The sequence below is a fragment of the Podarcis melisellensis genome (assembly GCF_964234715.1).
Source record: "Podarcis melisellensis genome assembly, chromosome: 10".
Lineage (NCBI taxonomy): Eukaryota > Metazoa > Chordata > Lepidosauria > Squamata > Lacertidae > Podarcis > Podarcis melisellensis.
In genome coordinates, this window is record NC_138542.1 from 69,861,670 (window position 1) to 69,873,954 (window position 12,285).

At 45.3% G+C, this 12,285-nt stretch overlaps 1 protein-coding gene across 2 annotated transcripts in view; it reads left to right on the top strand.

Moving 5' to 3' along the window:
- The window catches only part of LRGUK (leucine rich repeats and guanylate kinase domain containing), a 60,062-nt gene that overhangs the window by 15,970 nt on the left and 31,807 nt on the right, over positions 1 to 12,285 (top strand). For both annotated transcript variants that reach the window (XM_081926903.1, XM_081926904.1), the window contains exons 7-11: positions 915 to 1,058; positions 1,380 to 1,460; positions 6,891 to 6,977; positions 7,493 to 7,599; positions 9,354 to 9,473. In XM_081926903.1, coding sequence (XP_081783029.1) covers positions 915 to 1,058; positions 1,380 to 1,460; positions 6,891 to 6,977; positions 7,493 to 7,599; positions 9,354 to 9,473 — 539 coding nt within the window. The remainder of the gene's footprint in view (positions 1 to 914; positions 1,059 to 1,379; positions 1,461 to 6,890; positions 6,978 to 7,492; positions 7,600 to 9,353; positions 9,474 to 12,285) is intronic.

The window sequence follows — 12,285 nt, forward strand, 5'->3', positions numbered from 1 at the left end:
CTGTAGTTCCCACTCTCGTGTTTCCCATCTTTCCCCCTTCCCAAAGTGCCCTGCACCGTCGGGGTTGGAACTATTGATAAAATATTAGATGCAGATATGCGGGTTATGGTGCTGGATGTAGGATGAAAACAATCTAAGAGACGGGGCTGGGGGGATGCGACTCAACCCAGCTTGGAGAGGTTCATTTGACAATAACAAGAAACCAAACTTTTAGTTTCATTAGCCCAGTCCTATGGAACTCTCTGCCACTGGAGATTCAGCAGGCACCTTCTGTGCCAACTTTAAAACCCCCGCTGAAAGCTTCTATTCTACCATGCCTATGCAGGCAATTAAGAACACATCTTTCAGCAATGGTTAATTGCCATCTTTAAAAAAACCAAACCATTTTACTGTACAGTTTTATTGCAAATGGCTGTGATATATTTTCACGATACGACGGTATATAAATATTGCTTCTAGGTTAACAAGCAAACTAACCCTCATACCAGAAACTCCAGTTTTAAGTAGGACTAGTAACTGAAGGTAGAAAATCGAGAGGGAACTGAGGAGTAAAAGAACAAAAGTAAAATGTAATCAGATCTTAAATTAAAATTGAATTAAATGACAGTACAGGAAAAATGATTTCAAAATGATGGGTCTGGCTGGGTACAAGGGAGGGAGCTGCTGACGCCCCAGCATTTTCTACCTGAGGCTGCAACCTGGCTCACTTCTCCTTATGCAGAATATCTTGCTGGCCCTGGAGTGTCTGAACCAGGTCCAGGTGTAGAGAAATTAAGTGATCCCCTCAAAGCACATGTGAAGGAGATTGCAGAGTGAGTCAGTCAGCCTTAGAGACAGCGCTTTGCCCAAGGGATAGTCGTGTGTTCATAATTCCTTTTCTCAAGGGCTCCCTAAGCTTCCGATTACTTTTGCAGAAATCAAACCAGATAGCGAAGGCTGTTGGCTTGGAAGAACTGAAAGTTCTGCAGAAGTTGGACTTGTCTGACAATCAGATCAGCAGTTTGGAAGGTCTGGAGGAGCACAACCTGCTTGAGGAAATCAACCTAGAAGATAACCAGGTAAGATCTTGCACACTATTGTTTGGACAAAATAAAAAAATCCTTCCAGTAGCACCTTAGAGACCAACTAAGTTATTTATTGGTATGAGCTTTCGTGTGCATGCACACTTCTTAAGATACTGTTTGGACAGTTTCAGTTTGCACTGAAGATGGCCTCCTTTGCAAGTTTGTATGATATCTCATGACATGGCAACCGTGCAAAGGCAGTGAAAGGGCCAGTTTGGGCATTCAGAAGAGCTTTTTCAGGGTTCCATTTGAGGCTGCCAGGGGAGGTTCTGTGCCTTTTCGAGTAAATGCTATATTTTCCTGTTTCCTATCTAGGTGGCTGAGCTGGGTGAACTGGAATATTTTGAATCCCTGCCTCTCCTCAGAGTGCTTAATTTGATAAACAACCCTGTGCAGGTACGTCACAGTCAACATAAAGGAGGTACAAAGGAAGAAGGTAGATAACCGTTCTATGAGTGGAAAGCTATGTATTGCTGCTGGGCTGCGTCTATATCAGGGTGTCCAGCTGTTTTTCAGACTACAAATCCCATCATCCCTGTCCACTGGTCCTGCTAGCTAGGGATGATGGGAGTTGTAGTGCCAACAACAGCTGGACACCAAAGTTTGGGAAACCTTGGTCTATATTGTTTTGCCAAGATGGTGCAGGGTCAACGTTTGGTTTGCTGGCAGATTTATTGCATTTTATGATATTTTGTGTCAGCAAATACCCCATATCAGAACCACAGAAAGGAGACCTTGGGTCCCAAAGGGATTTCTGACTGAACATTAGGAAGAACTTTCTGATGGTACGAGATGTTCTTCAGTGGAACAGATTCCCACGAAAGGTGGTGGACTGTCCTTCCTTGGAGGTTTTTAAGCAGAGGTTACATGACCGCTTGTCATGGATGATCTAGTTGAGAATCCTGCATTGCAGGGGGTTGGACTAGATGGACCTCAGTGCAGTGGCATAGCGTGGGTTGTCAGCACCCGGGGCAAGGCAAGTAATTTGCGCCCCCTGACCCCCAACCTGCCGCCGCTGCCAGCTTCTTCTTGCTGCTGCCTGGGCTGGTCTGGTGTGGTTCTCTCCCGCGCTCAGCGCTGCGCTGGGCGGCCGCTGCACTGTCCCTCCCCCAGATAGTCCCTTGCTCTCTCTCTCTGCACCGCACGCCTGGCACCCACCCCCTCCACAGTGGGCGGCGACCCGGCGGCTCGGATCGGATTCGCACAGCCAGCACTGCAGTGAGAGAGAGTGAGTGAGCCAGGTAGGGGCAGAGAGCTGCAAGTGCGAGCGCGCCCCCCCAGATGTTGTGCCCGGTCCCCCCTGCACCCCCACACTACGCCACTGCCTCAGTGTCCCTTCCAACTCTATGATTCTGTGATTCTTTGCTCACCTCAAGAAGTTCTCAGCTGGGCCTTGGAATGCCCAGGTGTTTGGGTACCAATGCACACGGGGGGGGGGGGATCATCTAAAGATGCAAAGGGGAAAGGGTGGCTTTTGAGCGCCTGCTTTCCTTTGGAATCTGGATGCAATTTTTGTGAGGTGGACCCACTTCTCATTCAAAGGGCTTGACAATCTCTCGTGATTAACGAGCTGCGGCATCCCATTTGTCAATGACAGCAACGTTTAGAGCAGAGTCAAACCTTGTGCATCAGCCTGATACAGCACATGTTGATAACTTGTCCTGAGCAGTGTGGAAGATTAACAGCACCGGCATCTCGATTTTGATGGGGTTGAGATACCCTTTGAAATGATTTCCGGAGATCTGGGAAAGAAATATTACACATATCTCAGCACCGTCTTCCTCGTTTGATGTCAGTGGTACAGTCCACCGGGGATTGCTCTTTAATTCTGATGGAACCTGTATGGGGTGGGGGGGAAAACCATTCCATCTCTGTAAACCTCTGAACCTTTGCCAAAAGAAGGCTAGATATGCATTGGCAGGCTCAGGGCCATTGGCCCGCATGGCATCTTCGTAAAAGCAGGTCCACACCAGAGTTTCCCAACCTTTTTGTGTGCTGGGCAGACATTCGGAGAGCTCAGAAACTGTTGTGGGCCCTGTGAAATACCCATTCCATGGAAGAAAAACTGGTAGTGCTCGGACCCCTCCCCCTGAAATAATAATAATACATAATAATAATTTTATTTATATCCCACCCTTCCCTCCGAAGCCAGGCTCAGAGCGGTTTACATAAAATCACAATAAATTAATACTAAAATCAATTCTGAATCAAATTAATGGCAGCCATTGGGCTAGAGTTCTATGAGGATTACCATAGACTGTGCCTTGGCCAAAGGCCTGGTGGAACAGCTCTGTCTTGCAGGCCCTGCGGAAAGATGTCAAGTCCCTCAGGGCCCTAGTCTCTTGTGACAGAGCATCCCACCAAGTCGGGGCCAGTACTGAAAAGGCCCTGGCCCTAGTTGAGACCAATCTAACCACCTTGTGACTTGGGACCTCCAAGGTGTTGCCATTTGTGGACCTTAAGGTCCTCCACGGGGCATAGCAGGAGAGGCGGTCCTGTAGGTACCTAGGCAAAACAAGTACACCCCCCCAACAAACAAACAAACAAAACAGACAAAAAGTAGGCCTTACTCCAAAACTGGACTCTTCCCCGCCACAAACCAAAACAACCCCTCCTGCAAAGCCAAAAATTGCTTCAATTAAAAACATTTTAAAATAAAGAAGGGACAGGGTGTTGGTGGACACCAAGCGGGATGTAGAAGGCTGGTGTGCCCACAGCAGCTCTGGTTTGGACCTTGGACCCATGTCGTTCCTGTTAAGAGACCCTGCCCCAGGGAGAACTCAGTCTAAAAGTTGGCAGTGGGGAGAGACAACAAGGCAAGATGGTGAAGGGGCAAGGTTAAACGAGAAGTGGGGAAGGCAAGTACAACTCAGGACCTAATGTGAGGAAATGCTCACACCAGTATGGGTGTTTGGATTTTAATATGAATTAAACCTATTGGGCGGGATTCACCTAACCTGCCCCATTAGTGAGGGTCCTGGGGGGAGGCTGGGCAAGGTCTGAGTGGAGGGAGAGGGGTGTGGGTGGAGGTGTTAAGGAAGGGGTGTTGGCACAGGACTGGTGAGCAAGGCAAGCAAAGTGCAACCCTAGTTAATTAGATTCCTTATTGGTAATAAAATCAGTACAGTGGTATCTTGGTTTTTGAACTTCTCCGTTGATTAACATTTCAGTTTTCAAACGCCGTAAACCCAAAAGTAAATGCTTCAGTTTTCAAACATGCCTCAGAAGTCGAACATGCCACGTGACTTCCACTGAGTGCAAGATCCTGAGGCCTAGCTGCTGGCTATTGAGTTTTTGGTTTTCGAATGTTTCAGAACTCGAATGGTCTTCCGGAACGGATTACAATCGAAAACCGAGGTACCACTGTATTTATAATTAATACAGTGTTCTAAGGGAGAAATTACAGGGCAAAAAAACCCTGACTCCTCAGCTACAATGTTCTTTTTATTTCATTAATTTATTTAAAAGCATTTATAAACCATTTAGAAATCTCTGAGCTGTGCACAATATGAAAAGCAAAGTATATCTTTAAAACAATAATGCAACTTGAAACCAATGAAACAGTCGTATAAAAGCCTCTAAAAGCATCTAATGATGAACAGAACAAGGATTCAGGGAATTCAAACATAAAACAGGGTCAGGGAGGAAGCCTGGGCAAAAGAAATATTTACAAGGCGTCTGAAGTAACTGATGGTTACTTCTTTGCATGTGGCAGAAGGAAGGGCATTCCCCAGTACAGCGGCAGAAGCATAAAATGTCCATTTCCAGGTCATTACCCTATGAGAGTCTATAGTTGAATTTCTTTAGTTGATCTAAGGGATCTTAGGCAGTCTTTCAGGTACTCTTGTCCCTAGTTGTTCAGGGCTGTAAATGCTAACATCAAGACTTTGCATGTAGCCCCATAGTTGCTCAGCAGCCACTGTGGTTCACTCAGGGCAAGTGCAAAATACTTCCAGGTGCTCTACTCAGTGATCTAGTCACAACATTCAGCCCCATATGGGGAGAGCATCTCTAACTAAAAATCAGGCTATTTTCCTCTTAAGCTCTCTTAAACCTTGCTAAGCAGTGCCCCTTAGATCAGAATGTGGTCGTTTTTAAAAACGTCTCTCCAATTAATCTGCATGGCTTTTTAGTGATTTTATGAACGGAAGTGGCAATTATGTTAAGACAGCATTGAATTGGTTTGAATGTCAGTGATTTGGTGTGACTTGGCTTTCCTGAGACAATGCCTCTAATCAAGCTGCCAAGACGTTAGTTTTCTCATTGACAGTTAATTATTGTACCTCTTAAAGTTATACTTCAGGCAACTAAACTTTATTTTTTTATATCAATTTACAGTTCCGTTTAGCATCTCTCCCCTTATTCTTTATGCCCTTTAAGTTCCTGTGACACTTCACTTGCAATTAGGGGGATCATTACTCTGACCAAATTTGAGTTTAGATAATTAAACCTCATCTACTGCATTCTCTTGAAAATATTCAGTCCCAGATGGTATTTTCAGGCCTTTATACACACTTAGTTGTCACAGGATAAAAAACAACAACAACCCATAAATTAATTTAACACATTCAGGGAATGAAAACCTCAGTAAGAGGGTGAATTTGAAAAAGAAGCAGCACATTTCTTTTTTTTTTTCCTTTCATGTTCCACGAGATTAAAAACAAACTTCAGACAGAAGAGTAGCTAATCGGGGGTAAACATTACAGTCCAGGCTTTGCCAGCAATGCGGGTTTTCTATCTGCATTTAGCTGTTTTAGAAAAGTAACGAAAAGGAAAAAAGGATTCAAAACTGTCACACACACTCACTCACACACACACACCAGTCTGAAGAGAAACATCCCATTCCAGCATTTCCCAAACTTGGGTCTCCATCCATTTTTTTGGACTACAACTCCCATCATCTCTAGCTAGTAGAACCAGTGGTCAGGGATGGTGGGAACTGTAGTCCAAAAACAGCAGGACATCAACATTTGGCAAACCCAGCCTCATTCTACCACTTCAAACTGTTAACTCCTTGATTTACTGCCTATGTAGAATAGGTCTATGACCCTGAACTCCCCAGGAGCAGGATTTGTGTGCATCCTTGGGGTTTCACTGTTATGTTGAAGCTTAGCATATGTATACCTGAAGGAGTGTCTCCACCCACAGCGTTCAGCCCAGACACTGAGGACAAAGTTCCGAGGGCCTTCTGGTGGTTCCTTCTCTGCAAGAAGTGAAACTACAGGGAACTAGACAGAAGGCCTTCTCGGTAGTGGCACCCACCCTGTGGAACGCCCTCCCATCAGAAGGCAGTTTAGGGTCAGAGGGACCAATGCTCTCACTTCCTATGTTCCTAAGTCCATGGAGAACTTTAAAAACAGGGCTGGAAAACCTTTGGCCCTCCAGCTGTTGTTGAACTGCAGTATCCACCAGCCCCAATGAGTGTTGCCAATGGCTAGGGATGTTCAACAAAATCAGAAGGTCCTTAGAAGATAAGGACAAGAAAGGAGATGGGAAACCAGGTACGGGAAGAGGAGACACCTCATATGGTTTGAATGTTCAATTTTCCAAGCATTTTAACTGCCAACCTTGCCCATCTTTCTCTCTACCTGCCATGTGGCTCAGTTTCCTTCACCGCTTTGGAAGAAGCCATGAATGATAAAGAGGGTTGTCAGCCTGTTCCTTTGGTTGGCTTGCTCTCTCATTTTCTGTGGGTGTCTTCTGCTTTCCTAATATCCTGTGTCAAAAGTATGATAAAATGGCTTCTCGCGTATTAGTTTGAAGAGCTGAATTTAAATTATCGTCCATTCAAATGAATCTTCAACCTCTTTGTTATATCCATATCAGCAACACAAGGATTATTGGCTCCTGGTCATTTTCATGCTGCTTCGACTCACAGAGCTGGATCATAAGAAAATCACCGTGCAAGAAAAGGTAAGCGTGCTCTTTCAGTTGATTCATCTGTATTCATCTGTATTTTCAGTTGATTCATCTGTATTGAGATATAAGTAGGGGCCCTGCAACAAAATGTTGTATTGCGGAGTTCCAGAAGGATGTCACATAGAGGAGGGAGAAAGGTTGTTTTCTGCTGCTCCAGAGAAGTGGACACGGAGCAATGGATCCAAACTCCAAGAAAGAAGATTCCACCTAAACATTAGGAAGAACTTCCTGACAGTAAGAGCTGTTTGACAGTGGAATTTGCTGCCAAGGAGTGTGGTGGAGTCTCCTTCTTTGGAGGTCTTTAAGCAGGAGTGCTCTGATGGTGTTTCCTGCTTGGCAGGGGGTTGGACTCGATGGCCCTTGGGGTCTCTTCCAACTCTATGATTCTATGATTCTAACATATTGATTAATCAGGAGGGAATTCTAACCACAAACTCATTTGGCCACCCTTGTTCAAGCTGAAGAAATTCATTTAATTAATGAATTGATCCCTCTCCTCTTGGGAGCAGGTTGCTGCTGTCAACAAGTATGACCCGCCTCCCGAAGTGGTGGCTGCCCAGGATCACATGACCCAGATCATGTATAGCATGATCCAGCCGCAGCGGATTTTTGACAGGTAAGCTGGGCATCAGTTCCCCTTCCACCCTGTAGGTGGCGCTCAGGTAAAGCTGTCACAGGGATGGGACATTTTCCATTGGGGGGAGAGAAGACTCTGTTGTCGGTACGCCATGGCTGCCGGGATGGAAATCTGGCAGAACTTGCTTTGCTGAGCAGATTACGAAATGAAGTTAGTTGCTCACCTCGGAGGTCCAAGACAGACTGCACACCGCCCCGTCCCTTTTAAACAATCTGTCTGAACAGATGGCCACTCACATCACAAACGGAGAGATGCGAAGAGGCAACAATCCTCTTATCGATACCCAGCAACGATTACCAGCGACGAGTGCTTGCAACTGTAATTTCTCCAGGCTGTCTCTAACTCTCTCCCGTCAATAGTGTTGGCATCTCAGGGCGGGCAAAATGGCAATGCCTCCCGTTGTGGATCACAGAGGCTACAAGAGGAGCACTCACAAGGCCTCCTCATTCTCACCCTCTTCTAGCATCCATCTGTACCCATCAGTCTCCTTTTCACCAGCCCTTCTCTCATTCCTCAGGAGACGTTTCCATTGGGGGGCATCCATTGCGACTGTGTTGGCATTTTCTAGGCAGTTTCCCCCTTGCGTGTACTTGGAACTTGATGGCTCTGGAGGCTCTGTTTCCAAGGAGCTCACCCCTGCTCCTCTGGTGCGTTGCATCGAAGGCATCACATAGGATTAAATTAACAGCTGCCAGCCCACGCCTTCTGTTGAGTCTATAAATAATGCTCCAAGTCATAGGAAATATTTAATTTGGGTGATTGGGTGAATCCATCACCTCCATCTAGTGCAGAGCTTTCCAAACTTTTCATGCTGGTGACACACTTTTGAGACATGCATCGTTTCGTCACACAATAATTCAGTTTTACTAGCAAACCGGAGGTTAAGGTAACCCCTTAAAGCAGGCATAGGTAAACTCCGGCCCTCCAAATGTTTGGGACTACAATTCCCATCATCCCTAGCTAACGGGACCAGTGGTCAGGGATGATGGGTGTGTAGTCCCAAAAACATCTGGAGGGCTGGAGTTTGTCTATGCCTGCCTTAAAGAGTGCAGGGGGTGTTTGCACGACACACCTGCGCACTGCAGCCAACACACTAATGTGTCAAAATGCACAGTTTGGAAAGTTCTGATCTAGTGAATAGAATCATGGCCTTAAAGTATCCAAATCATTTTATTTATTTATCTGTCTGTCTAAAAGCAGTCTGTCCCACCGTTCCCCCCCCCCCAAAAAAATATGCATTTATTTATTTTTATTAGACATATGCCATCCTTCATCATAAGATCTCAGGGCGGTTCCCAAGATAAGAAATCCAAAGTAAAGGCACAAATAAATAGATAAAACCAAAACAACAAATCAATACCCCCTTCCCACAAACACATTTAAAAGGCTTTAGAATATTAATCAGTCCAAGGCCTGGTTGAAGAGCGTTTTTGTGTGGCGCTTAAAGATAGATAATTCAGGCGCCTTACAAGTCCCAAACATAACAAGATCTTAGGACAGGCACCCCCAAACTCGGCCCTCCAGATGTTTTGGAACTACAGTTCCCATCATCCCTGACCACTGGTCCTGTTAGCTAGGGATGATGGGAGTTGTAGTCCCAAGACATCAGGAGGGCCGAGTTTGGGGGTGCCTGGGTTAGGAGATACCTAGAGGGGAGCTGTGTATGTTGTGTATCGCATCTGAATTCCTGTGAGGAGGTTAATGGCGGCATCTTTTTCCTTCTCTCTGTGCAGCACCTTACCCAGCCTCGATGCTCCCTACCCCATGCTGGTGTTGACCGGACCCCTGGCCTGCTGGAAGCGAGAACTTTGCCACAGGCTCTGCAGAAAATTCAACAACTATTTCAGATACAGGTACCTCTGGTCCATAAACGTTCAGCAGTCCTTGGAGACTTGCCGGAAATAAAACAAGGCAGGTTTTCTCAGAAAGATAAAAAAAAAACTTTATGGAAGGCAATTATGCCCTTCTCTGTTCTACCAATTTCAGTTTCCCCCTTTTATTTTCTTATCATCTTATATTGCCCTCCCCATCAAATTCAGGGGAGAAATCATCTGGTTTGTAGGGTTCTTTTCCTGCAACATATCCAAATCAGATACTTTCCATCTCGCTGTGGACCAAGCGCAGATTGATGTTAATTGTAGGACAGCAAGCTTTAATCAGTACATTGTGGCTGCTTTCATACCACTGTTTAATTGGGTGGGACTTACATCTAAGTATTTAGAAGTTTGATTGTCAGAGGCCAGTTTTAATTTCTGAGTGAAAATTTTAATGGAGTTAAATGCTCTCACTTTTTTGAAGCTATTTTAGTTCTGCTGTGTTGCTCTAAAAGGACGGGGTGGCTGGGTCTAAAATGACCTTTCTTCTTAACAATGAACAGTAACTACATACTTATAAAATTGTGAGTTATCTTGCTTTTTGTTCAAAATAGCCAAAAGGCAGCTATATTGAGCATTTGGTAAAATAACCACATTGATTAAGTTAATCAGGGGGGGAAAGTTTAATTGAGCAGTGTGAAACCATTCCCAGCTGCTTCCGCCAGCCCCCATGGGTCATTTTGACGGGTGGGCAGGGACCACCCATCAGTCAATTATTTGATGTCACAATGACACCAGGTGACATGTTTTACTTTGCCTGCCCAGTTTGAAATCAAAAGGCTTTGAAGGCACCGCTGATTAAGTAACTGATTGACAGTGTCTGAAAACCCCACTTTCAGCAGGGAGCAACTTCTTCCATTGCCTCTGACCTGACATAATATAGGATGTCCAGTGTAGGACTGGTTCCTGTGGGTTGACCTCATAGACCAAATGCTAAGGGCTGCTGCCCTGATTCATTAGGTTGGTGGGCCAGAGGTTCCTTGTCACTGGTTTAATTGGTTGTGATGGACTTAAGTAAAGGTAAAGGGACCCCTGACCATTAGGTCCAGTCGTGACCGACTCTGGCCCTCCGGGTGTTTGGGACTACAATTCCCATCATCCCTGACCACTGGTCCTGTTAGCTAGGGATGATGGGAATTGTAGTCCCAAACATCTGGAAGGCCAGAGTTTGCCTATACCTGGTCTAGACCATGCAGCACACATCTCTACCTTCCAACAGAGGGGAAGGGGGGGCTCAGGCCACTACTGGCCCCCAGGATCTAACCCCTGCCTAATGAAAGGCCAGCAGCACTGAAGCAGGTATCATCATTATCATTTGTTAAATTTACATCCCATAGGAACTCAGGGTGGTCAATGCAAAGCAGTTAAAATGGTACCATTAAAATCAAATGAACATGTGTTTTAAACATCAAAAAACAATCATATGACCACAAAGCTCGTAATATCAAGGTTGCCAGGAGCAGTATTTTTCAGTCATCAAATGCCTGGATAAACAGGAGCATTTTTGAGTTATTCCTGAATGTTAATAATGCTTGAGATTGAAGCACCTCCCCTAGGGAAGCCACGGGGAGTCACCACAGATAAGGCTCCACCACGGGTCAGAGCCAACCAGCCAGTGTCTCCCCTGTCTCCCCCACCAATCGTAGGGCCCGAGATGCTTGATACTGGGAGAGATGCCCTTTTAGATACCTGGGTCCCAAGCTGTTTTGGCTTTGCATGCTACTACTCACACCTGGAATGGAGCTCAGAATGCAAACAGTTGCCCCCCTGAGCCAAATTTGCACCCATCTGGTCTCATGGGACAGAGCATTCCACCAGGTCAGAGCCATCACTGAGAAGGCCCTGGCTGAGGATAATCTGACTTCCTTAGGGCCCGGGACCTCTAAATTATGATTATTCTTGGACCTTCAGGTCCTCTGTGGGGCATACCAGGAGAGGCGGTCCCATAAATAGACCTTAGACCTTCTTAGACCTTAAAGCACATACCTTCCTACCGGTATGTCATAGAATCATAGAATTGTAGTGTTGGAAGGGACCCCAAGAGTCATCTTATGTCAAGATTAGCAAGCATGGCGACTTCCAGATGCTCTTGAACTGCAGCTTCCATCATCCCAAGAACATAAGAAGAGTTCTGCTGGATCAGGCCAGTGGGCTCTCTAGTCCAGCACCCTGTTCTCACAGTGCCCATGGGAAGCCTGGAAGCAGGACCTGGGCACAATGGCAATCTCCTCTCCTGGGGGTTTCAGTGTGTTGTAAATCAAAGACTTTGAAATAAATCTCCTGGCCGAAAGGTAGTAGGGGGTGGGGAGAGACATCAAATACAATACATATTAAATAAATTACACAGTTTGAAAAGCCTGGCTGGAATTTCCCAGTAATTGAAAACTGCTGGGGATTTTCCAAACACCCTCAGTTTTCCAAGAGCCTTGTTGTGTTTTATTTTATATTTTATTCCCTCGTAAGCATCATCCATGTGAAGAACAGAGAGCAAAGCAGTCTTAGCAGAGCAGAAAATTGCTACCATAAAGCAAAGCTGCATTTTTATTATTCAGAGGAGGTTTCTGTAGCTTTCGTGTGCTGCTTTTAGAATTTTCAACATGCCACTTGTTAAAACTGTATTTTATGGAAGATACTGGGCAACTTCAAATGTAAACATGACCTTGCTGTTAAAAGGAGCTTGTAACATAATTTTTTTTTTTTAAAAAAAAGGCCATTCAAAACATCTGGTCAGTGCCCAGAACTGACCTTTTAAGATGTGTATATTTATAAAAATTGCTGAGAAAATCAAGCC